The sequence below is a fragment of the Chanos chanos genome, chromosome 13 (genome assembly GCF_902362185.1).
Source record: "Chanos chanos chromosome 13, fChaCha1.1, whole genome shotgun sequence".
NCBI lineage: Eukaryota > Metazoa > Chordata > Actinopteri > Gonorynchiformes > Chanidae > Chanos > Chanos chanos.
In genome coordinates this window covers 2,244,124-2,270,000 of record NC_044507.1, presented here as the reverse complement: position 1 = coordinate 2,270,000, position 25,877 = coordinate 2,244,124, and the positions used below count along the sequence as shown (strand labels likewise).

Here is a 25,877-nt window from a genome sequence, read left to right as displayed (position 1 = left end):
TGACTCTGAACAGCCCTGTGTGACTGACTCTGAACAGCCCTGTGTGTCTGACTCTGAACAGCCCTGTGTGACTGACTCTGAACAGCCCTGTGTGTCTGACTCTGAACAGCCCTGTGTGTCTGATCCTGGACAGCCCTGTGTGACTGACTCTGAACAGCCCTGTGTGACTGACTCTGAACAGCCCTGTGTGTCTGACTCTGAACAGCCCTGTGTGACTGACTCTGAACAGCCCTGTGTGTCTGACTCTGAACAGCCCTGTGTGTCTGACCCTGGACAGCCCTGTGTGACTGACTCTGAACAGCCCTGTGTGACTGACTCTGAACAGCCCTGTATGACTGAATCCAAACAGCCCTGTGTGACTGACTCTGAACAGCCCTGTGTGACTGACTCTGAACAGCCCTGTATGACTGACTCTGAACAGCCCTGTGTGACTGACTCTGAACAGCCCTGTGTGACTGACTCTGAACAGCCCTGTGTGACTCACCCTGAACAGACATGCGATAGAGTTCAAAAATCACAGAATTTTCTCACTATAGCACAAAAAGAAAATGTTACAGAAATCTGGAAAATCACCTGCTGCTTAAAGATCAACCCCATTACTGAAACATGTGATGCCATCACACTCTACATAACTGAACACAGCTATAAAACACATACAAGTTAATAACTAGAATATGATCAATAAGCACACCTCACTGTGTATGACACAATAAAACACATTTATCTAAACCAAAAATAAAACTAAAATCATTGCGTCACAAACAGTGGTGACTGGTTTTGCACTTTGGTGCCCTCTGCTGGTGATCTCTAACATCACGAGCATGCAGAATCATGCACAACCAGACAGGATACCAGCCATACTTACATTATTACACTGTGATATTGGAAAGCTTGCAGAATAATGAAAATGGTTGTTCAGTTCATTTTTCAGCTTCAGGGAGACTTCCAAATCTTTATTTAATAATTTGCTTTTATAATAATATTAATAGTGTAATGATAATTTGATAATGTGTTTAATAACAAATGTTATTTAATTATTCAAGGACTCAAGGACAAATATGTCTGTTTGTATTAAGACAAAACATTAAAAAGAACTGAGCAAACTTTAAAAGCACACAAACACACTCACACACACACACACACACACACACACACACACAAACACACATTCACACACACACGCTGAAAAGGAGGGTGACTGAGAGTGCAGTGTTAGGTGTGCTGCTCCCTGTGTCACTGTGCCTTTGCACTGTTTCAGGGACCTTGCTGTCACCATGGGGTGTCGGTCAGAACACAATCCAAGCATCCAATTTGGATTTTTAATATTTATTAAAAGGCACAGAATGACATGAGCACACTTGAACTTGCAAAAAAGGGGTTTGTTAAGGTATGGTCTGGTGTGGGTGGTTAAATCGTGACTGACGCACACCGCATAAACTTAAACTGTCCAGGTTTTGACCTCTTCTCTCCGGAGTGGGGGTTGATCTGACGATCGGGAGAGATGTGAGTGTTATATATGCTGACCTGTATCTTTAACCCTATTGGCTGTAAGGTCAGAGGGCAGCCTGGATGGACAGGTCAGATGGCTAATCCTGACCTGGACGAGAAGTTTATGGGTGCGGTCTTTGGTGTACACGCAACTTGTTGACTTTGGGGTGCATCGGGGGGAGGGGGAGCTCTGCCAGCCTGATGGAAAAACACAGAACTTGCACAGTGCAGTGGTTATCTAACATGTTGTAATTTGTAGTGTGAATATATTTAACTGACTGATAGGACTTGTCTTTAAACAGGAAAAATACTGAGAGGGTAAACTGACTGAATATAGATGGTGATGTTTAATGATTATGAAATGATGTACATGTATGTTAATCTACATGAGTCTGTGTTATACTTTCCATAGATAACCATTTAGGCACTGTCTCCTGAAGCAGAGGTTCCCTACTGATGGCCCTTTTATACACACGCACGCACACACACATGCACACGACTCTGAGACACACACACACACACACACATGCACACGACTCTTGGCATTATTTACACTCATACTGTTACTATAGAGTAACTGACAAGCACTGAAAAACATTTGGATTAAATTAAATGTAATATGTATTAATTTATTATATCTAAACGGTCATTCACCTCTTCACTGTCTCTCTGTCCTCTGAAAGAACACAGATGTGGACATTGTTTGTGTTCTCACAGAGTGAAATCTCCCGTGTCATTTCTGACACATCAGTCCTCCTCTTGTTTGTTCCCTTCAGCTGCCTCCACACTCAACTCCTCCTGACTTTTGGAGCAGATACAGACCTGACAGACACACCTCCCTCCCAGTCACACAAACAGAATTCAGCTGAGACACTGTTATGATTGGACAGTGATTTGGAAGTATATGTACATGTGGATTTAATCCCTTTATTCTCTAGGACTCATTCTAAAACTACACAAATCTACAGAGCTCTGGGCTCATGTGTGTTCTGTACAGAGCAAAATATAAGACAACTCATTTCACCTCAACATTCTTATCATCCTCAGAAAAGGGTAAATAGATTTTCATCTGAGGCAGTCAAGCAGCTTTATTAGTGGCCATTGTAAATACTAGAGCACTATGCCTCTGTCTCCACTGTTTCTCTCTCTGTAATTCACTGATCTGTTGAGATATGAACCTGTTTAAAATCTTTCAGTAATTCAGCACCATTACTCTCCAGCTCCTGTAAAACACACTCATACACAGACACACCCTCACAGACTCCACCCCCCACTCATGTGACCTGTACCAGCACTGCACCAAATAAGGCAATATGGTAAACAGGGGAAAATGAAAGTAATCAAAAAGAATACATTTTGTTTTGAGTTCGATTTCCTGTACGCAGTATGTTTGGGTCACTGAGGTATTTCTGAACCTCAGAGAGAAAGAGAGAGAGAGAGTCACTGGTCGACTGTTACAGAGTATAGGTTTATATTTGGTCTATAATGTATAGGATAATATATATATTACAAAAGAATGAATGGAAGACAGTAGGCCTTTACCCTGGCTGCTTGCAACTGTAGGTTGACTTCATGAAGGATGATTCTCATGCCTCCACAGAAAATATCCAATCATTGATGAGTTATTGTGAGCTGACTGCTGAGATCAGACAAAGCACTCAGCCTATGACAGCGTTCAGTCCAAAAATAAGTTTGTCCTGACTCTATCTCCTCCCCCTGTCAGTTCTACCTATGAACGATAGGCCTCGCCCGTCTCTTAACTGCCGCCAGTCTATTGGACCCGTTACTCAGCAATCGCTGACACTCATGTTCCATTAGTTCCTGTTTGCTTCATCAGGTTTAAATATCTCTGGGTTTTGTAAAGTGAATCATTATTGTGAATTCTGAGCAGTGTTTTACATTCTGCGATTTAGCTTTCCCTGTACTGTGACCAGTGTTTATCTATGGACTTTACTTTTGTCTGAGGTTGGTTATGATTGACTGAATCTCTGTATTGACCACTGCCTGTTATTTGGATTACAGCTCAGTCTTATCTCCAGTACCAAGCTTCCTTTTAATATTTTACATATAATGATTTTCAAATTACCCTTTTTGTTAACTTCTGACAAACTTTTCTTTAATCATTTTCATTTTCTAATTATTTATATATCTCTCCCCTTAGATAAGGTGTTTCTCTGTTTATTATTCACAGTGTTCCACAGGAGATATCAGACTCACCCGTACCCAGCTGTGTGTCCATGAGGAGTGATGACTCTAAAGGCATGCTGCCACCTGACCTCAGAGAGGGAAATATTCCTGATGGAGAAAGGTACTTGCTATGATGTAATTTATGTAAATAAGGAGGTGTGGTCAGTGTAATCTGACAGTTGTGCTTCACTAATGAACAGTAGTGTGTACTTCATGAAGGATGAGTCTCATGCCTCCAAAGAAAACATCCAATCATTGATGAGATGTTGTTATTGTGAGCTGACTGCTGAGATCAGACAAAGCACCCAGCCTATGACAGCGTTCAGTCCAAAAATAAGTTTGTCCTGACTCTATCTCCTTCCCCTGTTGTCATGGGTTGGACTATTTTTGACCACTAGAGGTCGCCAAAGACTCTTTGTTGTTCTTGCTATGTTCATCCTGCCCTCTTCTTACCTAGCTCACCTGTACCTTATTGTCTCTGTCATGTGCTTTGTTTGCTTGTTAACCCAGTGTATTTAAGCCCAGTCCTCTGTCTCTGTCTTTAAGTGTTTGTGGTTCCTTTGTGTTTCTTGAGTTCTAAGCTGTTTTGATCTCTCTGTTTTCTGGACCGTATGCCTGCCTCATTTTAAAATTTAACTTCTGACAAGCTCTACTTTTTATCATTTTCATTCTCTGATTATTTCTCTCATAGATCACGTGTTTCTCTTATTATTCACAGTCTTCCACAAGAGAGATCAGACTCACCTGTACCCAGCCATGTGTCCATGAAGAGTGATAACTCTAAAGGCCTGCCACCTGACCTCAGAGAGGGAAATATTCCTGATGGAGAAAGGTACTTGTGATGATGTAATTTATGTAAATAAGGAGGTGTGGTCAGTGTAATCTGACACTCATGCTTCACTTATCAAAAGTGCTAAAAACCTGAGACAGAACAAAACAATACACATTCATATGTGGTGATGGGCTCACTGGTCCCAGTTAAATGTTTAACTGGGCCACAGTTCTCTCTCACAGTTAGTAACATTGTTTACTGGATTAGATTAATGTTTGGAGCAGTTGAAAGTACTTTGTTTCCATATTTCCTACAAATGAATGCACACTATAGTCACATGGTGCTGTCACACGGTTATTCACACAGTTCATTTGTTAGGACAATCTGACAGGCATACACTCTGTTCTGGGGCTTGGTCATCAAAGTTACCACAACTCACCTGTGAAGGAGAGTGCCCGTGTGTCTGAACATGGCTGCCATTGAGATCACCTCCACTTAACATTTTATTTGATATATTTAAAAGTTAATCAGCTTTAAAAAGGGTTGACTGTTGTGGAGGGCACTGGTGATCTTTTCAAGAACTCAGTGGACTACAAGAATTTACACTGTGATTTACACTTACCTTTTTAAAGACAGCTTGTAAAATGTACTAAAGTGAATATTTTGGAAGGACATATCTACGTTATTTTTATAATGGTCTCTTTGTAAGAGTGGACCATTCTTTAATGAGCTTTTTCTATGTTCAGCATTCAGTGGGAGAGATCACTCATCTGTGCCCTGTGTGTGAACAGTGGTTACTGTTACAATGCAATTTGTTAATGAGGAGGTCTGGACACTGTAACCTTCAATTCTAAATTCAGTAATAAAGTGTATTTATAAAATGTTCAAAGAAAAAGAAACATTCTCTGTGCTAAAACAGAGAAATTAGAGTTGTGGAAAGTATTAATACTTTACAGCTGACAAATCATTACAGAATGTATAAATTCTGTAGACTGTTACTGAGAACGTGTGACTTTTACTTGACCTTGAAAAGAAGTAATCGCGTGAACTTGAGGAAACTGTGGATGTATGTGCAGATTTCTCAGTTTTATTAGAACAAGGCAGGATGAAACCAAAGACTTGGAACTCAGGCTTCTGGTTTCCTGACAGGATTCTTAATGCAGGATTCACAACTCATTGACCACACAGTTCCACACACCCAATAAGAGAAAAGTAGCAGTTTTTATACACAACAGAACAGGATTAGATTAACCAAAACCAGGTGCCACTAATGGTTTGATTACCAAGGTTAACTGAGGGTAACCAGGAAGTGCATAAACAAATGTAACAGAGTGACCAGCAGAGGGGAAGAGAGAGAACCAGATAATTTATTCTTTCACTCATCATGTTTCCTATTTGTGCATGTATAGATCATTATAATGTGAATGACAGAGATATAAAGCATGACACTCAGAGGAACTGTTTTAAGAATACAACACTCATGTTTGTGCTCTGATACAAGTCCATTAGAGGATGTCACTGATGTGGTGGTTAATTGTTGTTAGGGTTGTAGATGTTACTGACACACACTCCCTTTAATCTTAGTTAATACGTTTTTACCCATTAAAGCATTAACCAACCAAAACACAGTCGTTGTCATTCATTGAATATGTTAGGGTGTTAAAGGTGATGTGTTTTTAAAGTGGTTTAAAAACTCTAGAATAGTTTTTATTTCAACCACAGTCACGTATGGGAGGTAATCCCTGCCAAAATTAAAATGAAAATAAAAACAGTAAAATGTAAAAGTTCAAACCCTGTTTTGACATTTCTTTTTCAATACCTTTGCGCACATATCCTGCCAAAATGAAAAACGAAATCAGATAACTCATTTTCATTTGCATTTTCACGACAAAGTCTTTTCTGACTAAAATAAAAATAAAATTAAAATATCTTTTTGTCATTTCACGTCATTATTTAGACTTTTCCTTTCAATAGATTTTGCGGGAGAAATCAAACAAAATGCAAACGAAAATGCAAAGTTGATAAACCTAAGTCCCAGTTTGTGATTTAATTTTCGACATTATGAAAATATGAAAAGGCAAATGAGCATTGCGTTATCGTTTCCCACTTTGGCTTTTCGTTTTCGAGTTCGCCTACATGTAAATATATGTAAACATATGTAAATTAGAAATGGACATTGTCTAAAACATGGGTGCATGTGATGGAAGTCACGTGATCACAAAGGTGCTTGAAAGCCTTAAAAACACACCGAACAGCAAATCACTATATTAATTCATTGTTTTAATTCTGACATGAACTTCATAGGATTATCACAGGGTTGTCTATTTATGTATAACTGAATATTCAAATAAAATAATAAAACATTTTAAAAATAAAAGAATTTCTCATTTCACTTGTAAATTATACAAATTCACACATGTTTTGAAGCAATCTGTATGTTTGTTCTAAAGTTTTTCTTTATATTTTTTCTACAGTACTCAAGAAAAGGAGACACAGTCGAAGATTCAGTCTGTCCAGAATCAACTGCAAGACTTGGTCTCCATATTTAAGGTGGGCTTTGTACTTAATGAGTCAGTATGAGATAAATTTTATCTTAATGGACATTTGATAGTCAGTATTTGTACAGGTGACATTGGGTAAGATGGTAAGAAGACAAATGTGTGTGATAAATGAGGGCAGACAGACTGTATCCACTATACTCCTGGCTTTATGGTAAGAGGTTTGCTTTAGAATATGATATGACTAGTAATTACTTTACATGATCAAATATACATTAATAAAACTCAGGCTTTATTAATGTGCTGTAGCTTTGTAATGCTTTTAAATTTTTTATATACTATTGTGTGCACATTAGTGTTAATCTACTCTTATTTTGTTACTACTTTATTTTCAGCTCCTCGAAAGCAAAATCACCACCTTTGTGAAGAATGAACTGAAAAGACTGAAGAACCTTCTGACTGGGGAAATGTTAGAATGTTTTGAGGGTCTGAAGGAGGATGAGACCAGTGCCAGAGAGGGAGTTCTGAAGATCACACTGAACTTCCTGAGGAACATGAACCACGATGACCTCGCTGACACGCTGGAGAAAAGTAAGACTTCTGAGACAAGATTATACTTTATAGTAAACATGATACACTCTAATTAGAGTCTTCAGGTCTAATAAAATCTAAAACTTCTACTCCTAGCAATATTTCTATTCCTGTTGTCTAAATGGACATAACTGATCATTTAATTTTCAACCTGTTTAGATGACCGGGTTGTAACTCTTCATAGTGAATTAAAATCAAATCTTAAGAGGAAGTATCAGTGTTTGTTTGAAGGAACAGCAAAACAAGGAAACCCCACCCTCCTCAATAAGATCTACACAGAGCTCTACATCACAGAGGGTGGAAGTGGAGTGGTCAATAATGAACATGAGGTGAGACAGATTGAGACAGCATCCAGAAAAACAGAAGTACCAGAGACACCAATACAATGTAATGACATCTTTAAACCCTTACCTGGACAAGACAAACCCATCAGAACTGAGCTGACAAAGGGAGTCGCTGGCATTGGAAAAACAGTCTCTGTGCAGAAGTTCATTCTGGACTGGGCTGAAGGAAAAGCCAATCAAGATATCAAGTTTATATTTCCTATTCCTTTTAGGGAGCTGAATTTGAAGGAGGGAAAACACAGTTTGCTGGACATTCTCCATCAGTTTTTCCCAGAGACAAAGGGACTCACACTGACCAAAAATGACAAATATAAAGTCATGTTTATCTTTGATGGTCTGGATGAATTTCGATTTCATCTGAACTTCCGGAAAAATGAGATTTTGCGTAATACAACAGAGCCAAACTCAGTGAATGTTCTGCTAACAAACCTCATCAAAGGGAATCTATTTCCCTCAGCTCTACTCTGGATAACGTCACGACCAGCAGCGGCCAATCAGATCCCTCCTGAGTGTGTTGACCAGGTGACAGAGGTACGAGGGTTTAATGACCAACAGAAGGAGGAATACTTCAGGAAGAGAATCAGTGATCAGAACCTGTCAAGCAGAGTCATCAAACACATCAAGTCATCAAGGAGCCTCTACATCATGTGTCACATTCCAGTCTTCTGTTGGATTTCAGCCACTGTTCTAGAGAGAATGTTGAGTAACGGAGAGAGTAGAGAGATCCCAAAGAGTCTGACTCAAATGTACACACACTTCCTGATCTTTCAGACCAAACAGAAGAATCAGAAATATGATGGACACTATGAGATAGACCCACACTGGAATAAAAAGAGCATTATGTTACTGGGAAAACTGGCTTTTCAACAGCTGGAAAAAGGTAATCTGATCTTCTATAAGGAAGACCTAGAAGAGTGTGGCATTGATGTCAGAGAGGCATCAGTGTACTCAGGAGTGTGCACCCAGATCTTTAAAGAGGAGTCAGGGCTATTTTATGGCACTGTGTACAGCTTTGTTCATCTGAGCATTCAAGAGTTTCTGGCAGCTTTATATGCATACATGTCTCTCAGCAACAGCAACATCAATGTTCTAGTCCAAGAGCAAGCAACGCTGGATAAATCAAATAAAACAGTGACCGGTTTGTTCAAGTGTGCAGTGGACAAGGCCTTAAAGAGTGAGAACGGACATCTAGACCTGTTTCTTCGCTTCCTTCTGGGTCTTTCATTGGAAACCAATCAGACTCTCTTACGAGGTCTACTGACACAGACAGGAAGTGGTGCACAGAGCAAAGAGGAAACAGTCAAGTATATTAAGAGCAAATTTGGGGTGAATCCCTCTCCAGAGAGATCCATCAATCTGTTCTACTGTCTGAATGAACTGAATGACCATTCTCTAGTGGAGGAGATCCAAAGCTACCTGAACACAGGAAGTCTCTCCAGAGCTAAACTCTCTCCCGCTCAGTGGTCAGCTCTGGTCTTTGTGTTACTGACATCAGAGGAGGAGCTGGATGTGTTTGACCTGAAGAAGTTCATCAGATCAGATGAGTGTCTTCTGCAGCTGCTGCCAGTGATCAAAACCTCCAGAAACAGCTCTGTGAGTAACGACTGTTTATCCACACTGATGAGAAGCATGTCAAGATGATCTTTTACATTTATCCATGTGGTAGCATAGTCAAGGTAACTTTATAAAACATGCAACATCTAACAAAAACTTCACAAACTTGTGATTCATTTATGTGCTGTTATGTTCTTAGCTTACAGGTGCAAGTTTTAATCAGTCCACTGGCTGTGATAGCTGAATTTAAATGTTTGCTAACCAGAGAAAAACATTGGGAAGAGCCACCAAAGCCAATGGAGGGTATCTTCTCCCCATTTATAGACTTGTTTTAAAGGCTGAAACACAATGAGGGGAAAACTGAAAAATTGCAAAACCTTTCTTCAGTGATGTTAACCAACCATCAAACTTGAATCTTCTTTCATGCCATTTTATTTTGGACAAAATTATGAAATCTGATTATATTCAAGGCATTCCTTGTTTGATTTTGTTAGATAGTATAGCCTGTGTCTTTTTCTATCCTACTTAACTTTATCAAGAGCCATGCAGCACTTTTCCAACACACAAAGTTCACTATGTAAGATCTGCAAATATGCACTTTTCAGCAACATAGTTCATATAATGAAGTGGTGAGTTTCATGCAAACATTGCATTGGCCAGCCCAGAGTCTCAAACTCAACACAAAGGAAGTTTCAAACTCAGCACAAAGGAATATATTTAGAGTACGTGTGTGTGTCTGTGTGTCTGCCCTTTGATGGGTGTTTCTCCACCTTTTGCCCAGTTCCCCCGCGACCCTAATTAGGGTAAGCAGTTTAGAAAATGAATGAATAAACTGGGATATAGAATAAATACTAGGCCATGACAGCCCTCCATATCTGAGAAAAAAACAACAACAAGGAAAAACAGATTTAAACCACAAGCCAATATAAACTCTCCCAATGTTATAGTGGGCATAATGTTACCATAATATTGATTCAGTTAATAGCTACATGTGCTTTTAGTTTTGTTATAGTGGACAACACTGACATTTGTTGCTGGGTTTTTTTTTTATTTTTAGGCTTAATAATTGTAATCTAACAGGGAAGAGCTGTTCAGCTCTAGTCAAAGTTCTCAGCTCAAACTCTTCCAGTCTGAGAGAACTGGACCTGAGTAACAATGATCTGCAGGACTCAGGAGTGAAGCTTCTCTCTGCTGGTTTGGAGAACCCAGACTGTAAACTGGAGACACTGAGGTGAGTATGAATGGAGGAATAGAGTACATTTCCTCCAAACTGGAGAATCATTTAGAGTCTAGTTAAAGAATTTTTGTTCTAAATCAGTGCACCATCTTGAGGATTCATATTACAATTCAATATTTGTGAAATACAAGTTTTTTGTCTGTTGTTATCTTTTATTTTTCTTGAATGGGTGACATGGAGTTTTGTTTTCAGTGAATATTTCCATTAACAGTTACGTTGGCCCATAAACCTAAGGAAGAAAAGTATATGATATATCAGAAGACATTTATTAGAAGTATTCTGTTCTTTTTGAATACTTGCTATGTGTCAAACCAGAACAACAAAAATTTGTTCATTTGGTTTAGTGATAAAACAATGTCCTTTCTCTGAATCCTCTTTCATGACATTTTATTTTGGACAAAATTATGGAATCTGATTATGTTCAAGGTATAGCTTGTTGTGTTTTTCTTAGATTAGTAGAGCCTGTGCCTTTTTTCTATTTTATCAAGCACTATGCAGCACTTTTCCAACAGACAGAAAGTAGATTATGTAAGATCTGAAAATATACTCTTTCCAACAAAGTAATACTTAATGTAAGGTTTCAAACCAGAATCGCTGAAGAATTCGTTCTCTTGTTTTAGTGATAAAACACTGTCCTCTCTCTCAAGAATTGCAGGCTGTAATTCAACAGAAGAAGGAAATGCTGCTCTGGCTTTAGCTCTGAAATCAAACCCCTCACTCCTAAGAGAGCTGGATCTGAGTGAGAATAAACTTGGAAACTCAGGAGCGAAGCTGCTCTCTCATCTGCTGGAGAGCCCAGGATGCAAAATGGAGAAATTGGAGTGAGTAAGGTTTTTTAAACAGACAAAGGCTTAAACAGTAAGTAGTCTTTTTGAGAGAAACAGTCTAATTCAACACCCACCCACCCCCCACCCCCACCCACACACACACACACACACACACACACACACACACACAGACTGTGTAAGTGCAGTATAACAGAAGGCGGCTGCATGGATCTGGCTTCAGCTCTGAGGTCAAATCCCTCACAACTGAGAGAACTGAATCTGAGTGGGAATAAACCAGGAGACTCAGGAGTGAAGATGCTCTCTGCACTACTGGAGAATCCCCATTTTAAGCTGGTGAAACTAAGGTGAACAATTTGTCTGACACGCTGAACAGTAATATAAATAACTTCTGTAATGTTTCATGAACAAACAAATAAAAAATTAAGGTGTCAGTATCTCTTGAAAGCAAAGATAAATGTTGTTCTACTGCTGTTGTCTTGAATACTGTATTCAGGAAACAAAAATATGTATGCTCATTGAATCAATCTTCATAATCTTCTTTTGACACTGACAAAGAATAGTTTGATGCTATTTTTACAGTATTAATAATTACACAGTGTACCACAGCAATTTAAATTGAATCAAATAACACACAGAGTATGTGATTAGCTACAACGCCATACTTTAAATTAGAAAGATATTTTTTCTGCAAAACTTTGCATACAGTGTCAATATGTACATCATCCAAATCCATATCCATATCCTGTCACTAGTCTTTCAGACTGCAGTATAACAGAGCAAGGCTGTATTGCTCTGGCTTCAGCGCTGAGATCAAATCCCTCACACCTGAGAGACCTGGATCTCAGAGGGAATGAACCAGGAGACTCAGGAGTGAAATTCCTTTCAGCCCTACTGGAGAATCCACACTGTAAATTGGAGAAACTGGGGTCAGTCTTGTTTTTATCAAACAGAAAATGGAAACATCTCTGGCATTGAGAAGATTCTTTACTTATGGAATTGTCGCAAACAATCTGGCCATGCATTTTCTTTTGAAATTCGGATCAACAGTTAAAAGTGCTAATAATTGAAAGTGTGTCAATTCGTCAATTCGTTGACGCCAATTGTCTCTATCGCGGTTCGTAGCTGCTGTTGCAGTAATGCTTCCACCACTGCTGCGCTCGCTGATCTGCTTCCTACTGCTCTCAACTCTTTCAATGATCAGCAAAGATCTTTGAACGACTTGACGGACAGCATAAATTCTACCCTTCGTAATGTACTAGATATGGTAGCACCATTAACTATAAAAAATTGATGTAAACACTTAACACTTAGGTTTAATAATGAAACCCGCTGAAGCAGGTGTGTAGGAAATTGGAACGAAACTGGCGGGCAACCAAACTAGAGGTTTTCCGCCTTGCATGGCACGACAGCCTGATAGATTATAAACGCGCTCTCTACACAGCCAAATCCGCGTACTACTCAAAAATAATTAATGTTAACAAAAATAACCCCAGGTTCCTTTTTGATGCAATATCTAAACTTACCCAGAATCACTCCCCTCAATCTAGCCCTTTTACCGCAAACGATTTTGTTGAATTTTTCTCGCAAAAAATAGACTTAATTCGTCGTAATATTCAAATTAATTTATCAAATCAGACTGCCTGCATGCTCTCTGTTACTGCGCCCAAGATTAGTCAGGATGTGCACCCTTTAACTCAATTTAACCCTATCTCTCTAGATGCACTGTCCAAAATTGGTGCACTCTGCTAAACCAGCTTCTTGCCTCCTTGATCCCCTACCTGCTAAACTTTACATGGAGCTTTTCTCGGTTCTCGGCCCAACAATCTTAAACACTCTAAATATGTCACTTCAATCTGGTATTGTACCCTCCTCTTTTAAAACAGCCGTGATCAAGCCTTTACTTAAAAAACCAAACCTTGACCCTGAAGCCTTAAATAATTATAGGCCGATCTCTAATCTCCCGTTTCTTTCAAAAATACTTGAAAAAATTGTAGCTGCTCAGCTGATAGCCCATATGTCCTCTAACAGTCATTTGAAATATTTCAGTCAGGCTTCAGGTGTTTTCACTCTACTGAAACCGTACTTACTAGAGTAACTAATGATCTTTTATTAGCCATGGATGCTGGTGCTACTTCTGTTCTTATTCTGCTTGATCTGAGTGCAGCACCTGACACAGTCGATCACACTATATTGTTAAAGTGCCTGGAAAACCAAATTGGCATTCGTGGCCTGGCGCTCTCTTGGTTTAAATCTTATCTCTCTGAGAGAAAGCAGTGTGTCCACTATAATAATGTGACTTCTAAATACCGTAAGCTTAACTATGGTGTTCCTCAGGGATCAGTCCTTGGCACTCTTCTATTCTCTATTTACATGCTCTCTTTGGGTGACATTATTCGTAGTTGCAACATTAACTTCCATTGTTACGCTGATAATACTCAGATTTTCATGTCTTTGTGCTATTAACAGTTGGATGTCTTCAAATTTCCTGATGCTTAACACAGGCAAGACTGAAATGCTGGTCACTGGTCCCCCTACACATAAGCATCTTTTTAGTGATCTTACCCTAAAGTTTGACAACTGCATCATCTCTCAAAACTTTTCAGCTAAAAACCTTGGTGTGATTTTTGACTCTAGTCTCTCGCTAGTCACTCATATCAAGAACACAACCAAAACTGCCTTTTATCACCTCCGTAACATGGCTAAAATTAGGCCCTTTCTAAGTATGGCTGATGCAGAAACCATTGTTCACGCATCCGTCACGTCTCGCCTCGATTACTGCAATGTTCTTTACTCTGGCCTGCCTGCCTCTGGTACCAATAGTCTTCAGCTGGTCCAAAATGCTGCTGCTGGAATTCTGACCGGAATGAAGAAGTTTTTATCACATTAGACCTGTCCTGGCTTCCCTTCACTGGCTCCCAATTCATGCAAGGGCAGATCTTAAGGTCCTCTTATTAACGTATAAAATTTTACATGGGCTTGTGCCTTCCTACCTGTCTGGCTTAATTACACCCTATAACCCACCTCGCACCCTGCGCTCTCAAGATTCTGGATTATTAGTCATTCCAAGAGTTAAAAAGAAGTCCGCTGGCAACCGAGCCTTTTCCTACCGCTCTCCCTTCCTCTGGAGTGGTTTACCTAAAGAAGTTAGAGAGGCAAAGTCTCTCAATACCTTTAAAACAAAACTAAAGACTTATCTATTTTATCGAACTTATTCATGATATAATTTTGATTTGACTTTGTTATAGACATGTAAAGCCCTTTGAGACTATAAATAGTGATATTGGGCTCTAAATAAATATTATTATTATTATTATTATTATTATTATTATTATCTCTGTCATTATGTTTGTTGAGACAAAATAAACAGCATTTCCCTTCATTATGTTAGTTGTGAACATGGTTTAGATGTGTGTTTTCATCACTTTTCTAGCTGATGAAAACATCCCCTCATGCTGCCTGATTACTAGGGCAACCCAAAAAGTTACAGTTTCTAATAATGACACCTCTCTCTCTCTCCCCTCTCTCTCTCTCCTCCTCTTTATGTAGTCTGTGCAGGTGCAGCATAAAGCAGGGAAACTGTGTTGTTTTGGTTTCAGCTTTGAGGTCATATCCCTCATACTTGAAAGACCTAAATCTTAGTGAGAATAAACTGGGAGACTCAGGAGTGAAGTTTCTCTCTGCTCTACTTGAGGACACGCATTGTAAATTGGAGAAGTTGAAGTGAGTAAACTCCGTTTTTCAGTTTTTCTGAATATGTCTTACAGGAACACAGAGGGCTATTGAGAAGAGCATAGGTCTGATTTACCAGAGTAATCTCTGACAGATTTCTCTCTCTCCCTCTATGCAGTCTGTTTCAGTGCAGCATAACACAGGAAGGCTTTGCTGCTCTGGCTTCAGCACTGAGTTCAAACCCCTCACACCTGATAGAACTGAACCTGGGTGAGAATAAACCTGGATACTCTGGGGTGAAGCTGATCTGTGGTCTACTCCAGAATCAGTACTGCAAATTGGAGAAACTGGAGTGAGTTCTGTCTTTATCAAACAGAAAATAGAAACATCTTTAGTAAATGAGAAGGCACTTTACTTAATGAATCACACACACAAGCACACACACACACATTATGCTGTACCATAGCGGGAAAAGCAGGAAGAAATTATAAAACAGGGTTGAGAAAATTCATGTGTTGATTGTGTTCACTGGAAGTACTGCTCTGTAGGTCATGGTGGTAAGGATTAAGAGGGAGCAGAGATAGGGTCAGGAATATGACAGGTATCTTTGGTGCTTGTTTTACTGAGCCATAATGAGCAATGAGACACAGCTCTGACTCCCAGTTACAGCCAGGTGCTGCTGGTCTTTGTGACTGAGGGCATTAAGATCACAGTGGTTGAGGATTGGTCTAGTAACCAAATGGTTTTGGGTTCCAGATGTAGATGTATCTCTACTTTGGCAATTAAATGAATAAAACTGCAAACAGTTTGAGCTACTCGTGGTTCCTGTGACATTTTGACAGACCAGGACTGTCCATGGTCCTAGGTGCTTTGGTCTTACAGACACTCAGCATTTTCACTGTTAGAAGGGGTTACATGGTACATGTATTTTCTGTCCTTTCATTAAATAAATTTTTTAGTGTGACGTTTGTACAACAAAGTGAACTGTAGCTAATATTGGCCTGATGGAACTGCATGAGTGATAAATGTTATCACACAATGTTGACTGTCTCGTAATCCACCCCCCCCCCCCCCCACACACACACACACCCACACACCCATGGTTCAAAATAATAGTAAATAGTAAATAAATAGTCCATGATTTTACCATACTATTAACAAAGGGAAGGTCATGGAGAAGGCATCATGGTTTTGCTGCAATATTTATCTATAACCCCTGATATTACACAGTTGGTCTTTCTTTTTTTTTTAAATTGTATGGTCTGGGGCTTGAGTCATGGAGTTGGGTTTGGGGGAATGAGAGGGGCGCATTCCTTGACTAATTAATCAAAACGGGAGGGAGTGTCAGTGTCCCATGTAAGGCTGATCATTAGTGTAAGTTATTGTGAGTCCTAAACAGTCACTGTCTCATGGTTCTGTATGTACAGTTATGTGATAACGAGGCAAACGGGGGATGAAGATGCCCCATTTCTTTGTAGTAGTCAGTCGCTGTGACAATCATTCTCTCTCTCTCTCTCTCTCTCTCTCTCTCACTCTCTCTCTGTATGTATGTGCTTTTCTGCCTCTCCCTCTCTCTTCTGTGTATCTCTGGGAAAAAAGTCCATAATCCATGGTGTAAACTGGAGAAACTGTCCTGACTTTCACTGGGAACTTTCCTAAATTGGGAACTAAATCCTAAATTAAATGTGTCCCTGGGTCGTGACGTGAAAAGACCGAGTGTATGGCGGATGTGTTTTGGTGTATATGTATGAGTGCTGAATTACGAATAGATCTAGAATAGGTTTTTAAATTTTGATCTAAATTTGGGATAAAGGAAACACGCTGAACATTCAAAAGACTAACAAACTTCTCTCCTCTCTCTAGACTTGCAGACTGTAGTATAACGGAGGAAGGATATGCTGCTCTGGCATCAGCTCTGAGATCGAACCCCTCACACCTGAGAGAGCTGGATCTCAGAGGGAATGATCCTGGAGACTCAGGAGTGAGGCTGCTCTGTGATTTACAAGAGGATCCGCACTACAAACTGGACACACTGAGGTGAACATGTTGGAACAGTGTTCAGAGCAGATATATGGATTGAAAATGTACAGAATTCAACACTTAGGAAAAAAAATCTTGTAAAATGTTTAATTGTTACTCAAATACGGTATAATATTACTTAAACTTTGCTCTTATTGAGGGATTCAGATCCCTTCTCAGCAGCTGAATCAGGACCATCCTGGTGAAAGCAGTCTGCTCAACCCCCAGAGATGTCTAGTTGAACTTAGTCAGGCATCTTAGTTTGGATCCCTAGTAAGGTGGATCCAAATGCAGAGTAAACACAATAGGATGAGGACTTAAACAGATCATAAAAGCTTGAATTTGAGATATACACAGGAAGAGTACAAACTTAAGACAGAGCAAAAACCAAGATGCAGGGTAGGACGTAAGTAGTACGGGGGACAAATGCAAATCTTAACAAAGTAACACAGGTTAAACACATAAACCAAGACAAGACACAAAATATGAAACACAAAAAGCTTCTCATCCTCTCACGATGACCGGAGGGAGCAGCAGCCAAACTTACAGGACCCCTCCACCTCTCTAGGAACAGCTTGGCAATCAGACTGGAGATGGTTGAATTCATAGTCATTGATAGTCAGGATGAAGATCGTTTCAGATGAGGACCGGTGGTCGTTCCTCTGGCTTGTATCTCTTGCTGTCTGCCAGGCTCTGACAGTTTTCACTGGACCCAATGGGAGCCCAGCAGATGACCAGCAATAATGGGGGGAAGGGGATGACTCCCTGATAGAGATAGGATCAAAGATGTCATGCAGGTACCAGTGATCAGTGTCAAGATGACTGGAGAAAGGAGGCTGGACTGTTCACGCTCCTGCCATCCGGCAAACGGTACAGGAGCATCCGGACCCGTACCAGCAGGTTCAGAGACAGCTTTCTCCCCCCAAGCAATCAGGCTACTGAACCACTGACACTACACTTGCAGACCATGCTTGGACCCTCAGACCCTTAGACTGATAACTGTCTACATTACATTACACTGTATACCCACTCAATATTGCACTGTTCATCTACCCAATCCACTACTGTGTACACCACAACTGTCTATGCTGCTGCACATGCACTTTAAGACTGTTCCACTCAGGACTGTTCACCCACTACACATTCTTATACTCCTATACTCTTATACCTCTTATATTTTATATTTCTACGGTTATGTACATTGTATTTATTGCACATGTACATATATATTCCCTTATATATCTCACTGTATTACCCCTATATTTACCCTTATTGTTTTTCCATTATTATTAATGTTATTTAACTGCTACACTTTGCAAGTTGAGCTGGCCCCGAGCCCAAGAAATTTCATTGCTGATAATGATGTCCACATTGTTATCTAGTAAATGACAATAAACCTGAAACTGAAACTTGGAGGCCACAGGCTTTAGGTGAAAGACATGGAAAATCAGTGAATCCTCATGGTCCAAGGCAGTTGGATATGATAGCAGGTTGGATTTACTCTCCTGAGGACTTTAAAGGGTCTGATGAAGTAGAAGTCAGTTTCCAGGACTGAACTCTCCAGCAAAGATCCTTTCAACTCAATCTGAACAACCCAGCCAGTCCTTCCATTCATTGGCCATCAGAAAAATCTCTGTTCAGCTTGGCTCCTCATCACTGCTAGCATCTAAGTCTGCCCGAAACAGAAGAGTGATGATAGATGACCAACTGACCCTAGATCTGTACAACATCAGGAAAATCAGACCATATCTGTCAGAGGATGCAGAATTGCTACTGCACATCTGGTCTTCAATCAACCAAAGCAAGCACATGTCAAAACCCACCTCATCTCCCTTCACTGGCTCCCTGTCTCTGCCTGCATCAAGTTTAAGTCTCTGATGCTGCTTTTCAGATCAGCCAATGGAACCGCTCCTCCTAACACTGAGTCACTCATTAGGGCCTACTTTCAGTCTGTGAGGGAACAGCATTTGGTGATTCCACCTCCACAATTCACAAACTGGACTGGTTCCTTGATGGTGGAACGAGTTGTCTAATTCAGTCCAGTCTGCTGACTTCTTTGCAGTTTTCAAGAAGTGCCTAAAGGCTTATCTTTTATGTCAAACCCTCCACAGCCACAAACTAACTCATAGCTCTATACCCGACCCCCACCTTTCCTCTTGATGGCTCAAATTTCTACTGCATTGCTCATCTTTTTGCCATATACATTTCATGACACTTCCTTGTAATGTGCTGTATATACTGTAAATCTATGCTTATGCTTATGCTGTTCTGCGTTCACTTACTTTTTTAATGCAGATTGCCTTCCTTCTGTGACTGGCACTGGTACTTAGCACTTATTTTGGGATATTTGTTGCCATAGTTACTCAGTAGTTTATATTGTTTGGGCTATAGACCCACGTGTACTCCATTCATTTCCTTTAATAATTTGGGATTTGTAATTGGTTCAATGCTGAACTTAGCAGTGACACTTATGCAACAGACAGCTCCTTCATGGCTATATGCTTGGTTTGTTTCCTGTCTTGGAAGTTGTTTCCTGTCTTGGAAGTTGCTTTGGATAAAAGTGACTGCTAAACAAATAAATGTAAATGTCATGGAGAACCAAACCCATCACCCAGGACAGAGAGAGCCTGAGCCTGCAGTGTTGATGGCCTGGAACTGCTGTTTTGAGGAGATCTTCTGCATAGCTCTCCAGGCTCTCTGTCAAGTATGATGACAGTGCTGGACCAAGTGCTCTGCTGAAAGCACCCCCATGCCTTACTCCTGCCTGGGAAATAGAAGGGGTTGGAAACCAAACTGCCATTCGAATGGGGACATACCTGTGTAGAAGCAATGCAAGGTTTGTTGGAGGTGATGTCTGGGGAGCCTCAGAAAACACTGGACCTGGCTGACCAAGATGGGCTGTGTCCAGTCTCTGAGTCCCTGAGTCTTGCCAGTATCCATCTGAACACGTCCTTTTCGGATGATAAAACCCAGGAAGGATGCTGTGGGGAAGTAAAAGTCACTCTTCTCAGCTTGACAAAAACTTAATTTTAAGTGATCGCAGTAGGACCTGACAAACATGCTGGACATTATTTCAGATGGACATGGAGAAGATGAGAATATCATCAAGACACAGAGACCAAATTATTCAGCACATCCCTAAGTACATGACCAGTCAGGGGTAGGAGCACTGTGAGGGCATTGCTAAGGCTTGATCTGAAGATGTACACAAAGACACTAATGAAACCAAGTCTGACCAAGTCTGAGCAAAAGAGAAAAAAGACACTGGACAGAACTTAAATTGTACAAGGCACATGTGGAAATCATAACCAGTCAACACATGTGAAACCCATTAACCCAGACAAAACATAAAAACACTAAGCACAAAACCTGGTGCTTAAACATGACTAAATGACTAAAGCAATCAGTAGTCAAAATCCACAGAGCTCTGATACCAAGCCTAACGTAAAAATGGTATTTTTAATTTTTATATTGCCTTAATTGTTTTACTAGTTATATTTTTCAATGCTGATCAGTCTCTGTTCTCTGTAGACCAGAATGGATACTGTCCTGGACTATTTAAGAGAATTGGAACAGTGGTGAGGTATAAAGTGTTCAAAGACAAATATTTTTCCTCTCTCTGCAGGCTGTTGAAGAATCCTCTGGCAGAGGAGGCCTGTGTTGCTCTGACCTCAGCTCTAGGTAAACACCCCTTACTGCTGAGAGAGCTGGATCTGAGTGAGGATAAACCATACAACTTAGGAGTGAAGCAGCTCACTGCTCTACTGAAAGATCCACTCTGCAGAACACAGAAACTGGAGTGAGTCATTTTTTTTTAAAAATGCATTTCATCTGCATTTGATCAGCCTGAAGCACTACCTCCATAACAAAGTTCTCACTCTGTTTTCACACCTCTGTCCAGATACAGGGGAAGGCACACCAACGCCTTCTGGGCCTTCCAGCTCTGTATGCTGGGTGTGTGGTGGTGTCAGTTGTTGCTGACTGTAAATTCTTTCACATGGTGATGGGGGTCTGGATTGTGGTTTCATTGACTGGTCAAATGGGAACAATCTCTGTTTACAATAAACATAAGATGAAGATACTGTAGGTATTAAATGATGATGTCGGGTTACACTGGGCTTTCTGCTCTTCCTCCCACTTCTCTCAGTCTCTGTTTGTCAAACCCTTGACCTGTCTCCTATTTCTCCTGTCCTGTCTGATGGTGCAGTATTTATTTATTTGGAAAAAGCCCCACACAGAAACAGTCTCCATATTTTAGTAGATACCCTTCAAATTTTCAAATTCACTCACTCTCTTCTTTACTTACAAAACACTGAAGTTAAATTTCACTAACTGATCCTTTTCCTATGGGTCTCCATAGTGTGAAGGAAGATTATAGTATTTGTCCCTATGAGAATGTTCCAGAAACCTTCACGTTCAATGCAACATTTTTTGTCAGACTGTCGTGATCTTCGCCTGATAGTTCCTGTAAGGTTCATTATCAGACAGAATTAGAGCTGAAACACTGGCATGTATTGACTGGAGGAGCAGCACATGTTGGGAAACTAATGACTGATATGTACAGAGCCAATACCAGTGGACTCTAGGTACAACATATCATCCCATCTCTGTTGTGTGTATATATGTAACACCTGCCCATTGGATGGTGCTTGTAAAGGGAGAATAGAGAAACTGCAGTCAAAAGTCACCAAAGACATGACGTCACCATTTAACTCATGAGTGTGTGCTGTCCAGTAGGGTTTCAAGAGGGTGAAAATCCATCAAAAACTTCACAGTATCTAATCAGAAGCACATGACGGCATAAGAGTTTTCCAATAGAGTTGGAGCTGCTGTAAATGTGTTGGATTGAAACCATGCTTACCTCATTTACATCAATTGTAAATGTGATTTACATTACATGTAATGTAAATGTAGAGGTATTTCTGGGTTTTTTCTTTAATTAAAAAGCCTTATCTGTCCATCCGGTTAATGTAAAAGCTGCCATTGTCATAGTTAAGGCTATTTTGTCAGTCTATTCCTTATGTTTTTAGTGTTTCGCTTTCCCTGTGCTCCCCCTGTTGGTTTGTCTTCTCTGTTGTGCATGTGTGTGTTGTGGGCGTGGTCTCTCTACACTTCCAGATCGCCTACACACCTGCGATCCGGCACCTCATCACGTCAGAGTACTTAAACCCCAGTGTTTCATCCATTCGTCGCCAGATCGTTGTTTCAGCCTGTGCGGTAGAACTCGCTTCTTGGTCTCTCTTTGTATTCAGTTGGTGTTTGTGGTTTTCATATCAGTGTTATCTGCCTGTTCTTTCTCGAAAGGATTACCTCCGTGCCACTCCGCATCTCCAGCGTGCCTTTCGCCTGCCTGTCACCCTTCAGCTCCGTCTACTTAGTCCCACTACTCCGCCTCGCTCACAGCTACACTCTGCAACCTCGCTCATCATCCGCTTCCTTGCCTGCTACCTTCATTTCCTCTGCCCGTTTCCATCTCCATACTACAACTTGTCAATAAACCCTCCTTCATTCTAAGTCTGAGTTGTGTTCTGCATTTGGGTTTCCTTAGTTGATTTTCACAGCCATGTGTTGACACCATTTAGGGCTGAACGATTAATCGAAATTGAAATCACGATTTGAAACAATGCCATTAGCAAATCGCAAAGGCTCTGATATAGGATATACGTTATGCAGCGTGTCTGACCCAGGGCTTGAACTGTCATAGCAATGGTTTTTCAAATTCATGCCATCCACCTTGTGTGGTGTCATGCTCACCAATCAGAGGTGACCCAAGGTGACAGCGTATACGCCCACCAACAACAAACACGTCAAACACGTGGCCTCCGCTGAGCCAGAAGCAACGTTAGACAATTTGGTCCCGAAGAAAAACAGAACTTCAATATTTAGATGCAGCGCCTGAGCCATAAGTGAATGAGCTACCTATTTTAGTGTACAATAATGTTTACAGTAAGGTCCTATTGTTTTTCTTATTGGAATTGTTTTATTTTTTGTTACATCATTTATCTAACTTGATGTAACGGTCTTAATTCTTCATTTGTCTCTACCTTTGCGTTGTGTATTTTTTTCCTTTTAATAATCTCTCCAAGTCGATAATCCGTGATCATTGATGTTTATTCATAGTTTCCCCTGACAATAATAAAAACAGTTTCAGGACCTTCGCTCTCTAGCAACATTGAAACCACACGAAAACACCCTCTGATATCGGTTAAAAGACTGGGAAGAACACAATGTACAAAAACTAATAATATTATATGTACACTATATAATCTTACATATGTATAAAAATAATAACGTATGAAACAAAAAAAATGTAACTGACAATAATAAAACAGTTTCAGGACCTTCGCTCTTGAAACCACACGGAAAAACTATAAAGAAAGAAATGTTAGCTGCGTTGCCCAGCGACAGCCGGTCAAACAGCTGATATGAACATGCTAATCGCTATAAACAACTCTATAAAAACCGTTATATTTCATCAACGTGTTTTTTAGTAGTACATAAAGTAGTATTAATAATAAATAAAATAACTTAGATATGATTTTTGAACATAAGATTGAATAAATTAACGGGGTGGTTAAACTTTTCAACCTACCCCTCTGATATCGGTTAAAAGACTGGGAAGAAGGGGCGGAGTTTTACCTCCCAAATCTGCATAGGCACGAGGGGCGGGGTCTCAGGCTCAAATAGATAAACAGTACACGGCAAGTGGAACAATACATTGATCTGCTACATTGACACAGTCACCACTTTTGTGATAACTGTTCTTTATTACATGGCTTTGTTGAATACTCGACTCTGATTGGTCAATTACGGCATTCTACAGTCTGTTATTTCTGAATAGCAGACCGCTGCAATGAATAACAGGCCATTGCTATGGAGAGATTTTCTGTAGCAGAAGCACTCATTATTAAATCGCTTCGTGTCGAGGTCGTGCTTCACTCTGCCGGGGTTTATTTAGCTGTAATGACCGGCTCACTGTGCACTATCCCTTACATGTTCGATTGTTCTATGTTCTATGCCAGTTACAAAAATGTAATGAACACATGTTGGAAGCAATTCATATTTTTAATTTCTCATCCTTGCATTAGAATATAGAGCAGTTAATATTTTGATGGTATCTCATGTGGTAATGCTCCATTACATGTTTTAAATTCTATTACACAGTAAATATTGAACTGAAGCTTGACTTAAAAAAAACAAAAAAACATATATATCGCATATATATATACATATATACCTATATATATTAAGCACTATAGCCACTCTAAGATGGTGGCCCTCCATGGCAGACAGATGGAGCATTAACAAAGGGGCAGATATGTTGTCTGTGTGGCAAGTGACCGGAATTAATGATGTGCATTAGGGTTAATTATGTAATTTATGGAGAACAGAGCATTTAATATGACAACATATGCTGTTATTCAGTGTTTCAGTATTCTGTTAACAAGCCAAGTTCTGATAGTTTAAGTGAGAGTGAATCTGATGTTGAAGGAAGCAAAATCTTTGGAAATTCAAAATCTGAACTCAATTTTTACTGTTAGCTGAAAAGACATGTTAATGAGACGATATCCTGGAAGTTAAAGTATGAGTTTTGATGCATTTCTGTTTTATCTGTGGAAATACGATGTTAAGTCATTAATGGATTCCCAGACTCTTTTACACTGTGTGTGTTGTGCATCCCTATTTCAGCCATTTCAGATCGGTTTCAGTTACTCTGCCTCTGTCATGCCGTCTGAGACTTTAATGATTTTTAAGACCTTTTTAATACCTCTAAACATTTCCAGACATTTTTAGACCTTCAATATCAATATCAAAATTAAATTTAAGATGTTTTAAGACTTTATATTTTACACGGATTTTTAAATATGGCGGTTACAATCAACGCACACTGACGTCTCCTCTCTGTCTCTGTCTCTCTCACATTATCTCTCTGTCTCTGTCTCTCTCTGTCTCTCTCACATTATCTCTCTGTCTCTCTCTGTCTCTCTCACATTATCTCTCTGTCTCTGTCTCTCTCTGTCTCTCTCACATTATCTCTCTGTCTCTTTCCCTCTCTGTCTGTCTCACATTATCTCTCTGTCTCTCTCACATTATCTCTCTGTCTCTGTCTCTCTCTGTCTCTCTCACATTATCTCTCTGTCTCTCACATTATCTCTCTGTCTCTCACATTATCTCTCTCTCTCTGTCTCTCTCACATTATCTCTCTGTCTCTCTCACATTATCTCTCTGTCTCTCACATTATCTCTCTGTCTCTGTCTCTCTCTGTCTCTCTCACATTATCTCTCTGTCTCTGTCTCTCTCTGTCTCTCACATTATCTCTCTGTCTCTCACATTATCTCTCTGTCTCTCACATTATCTCTCTGTCTCTGTCTCTCTCTGTCTCTCTCACATTATCTCTCTGTCTCTGTCTCTCTCTGTCTCTCTCACATTATCTCTCTGTCTCTCACATTATCTCTCTGTCTATCACATTATCTCTCTGTCTCTGTCTCTCTCACATTATCTCTCTGTCTCTGTTGGATGCTTTTCCCACGTAGTGTAGTCATGCATACCGAGTGGACCCCAGACCTCACTTCCATACAGCGCAATAGGCTGTATTATGCTGTCAAATAATTTGCACCAGATTGTGATTGGTATATTTATATTGTAAAATTTGGATTTTATAGCATAAAGTGCTCTACGGGCTTTTTCTTTGAGTGCATTCACTGCCGTGCTGAAACTTCCTGATGCAGT

The 25,877-nt window shown here is 40.0% G+C and overlaps 1 protein-coding gene across 1 annotated transcript; it reads left to right on the top strand.

Moving 5' to 3' along the window:
* The first annotated feature begins 1,389 nt into the window (after positions 1 to 1,389).
* On the top strand, positions 1,390 to 20,950 carry LOC115826584 (NACHT, LRR and PYD domains-containing protein 3-like). The gene is made up of 14 exons (XM_030790463.1): positions 1,390 to 1,397; positions 3,680 to 3,796; positions 4,394 to 4,507; positions 6,922 to 6,997; positions 7,341 to 7,536; positions 7,696 to 9,511; positions 10,492 to 10,665; positions 11,319 to 11,492; positions 11,630 to 11,803; positions 12,212 to 12,385; positions 15,006 to 15,179; positions 15,307 to 15,480; positions 16,992 to 17,165; positions 20,773 to 20,950. The coding sequence occupies exons 1-14, from the start codon at positions 1,390 to 1,392 to the stop codon at positions 20,948 to 20,950; spliced, it is 3,723 nt and encodes a 1,240-aa protein (XP_030646323.1).
* Positions 20,951 to 25,877: the final 4,927 nt, after the last annotated feature.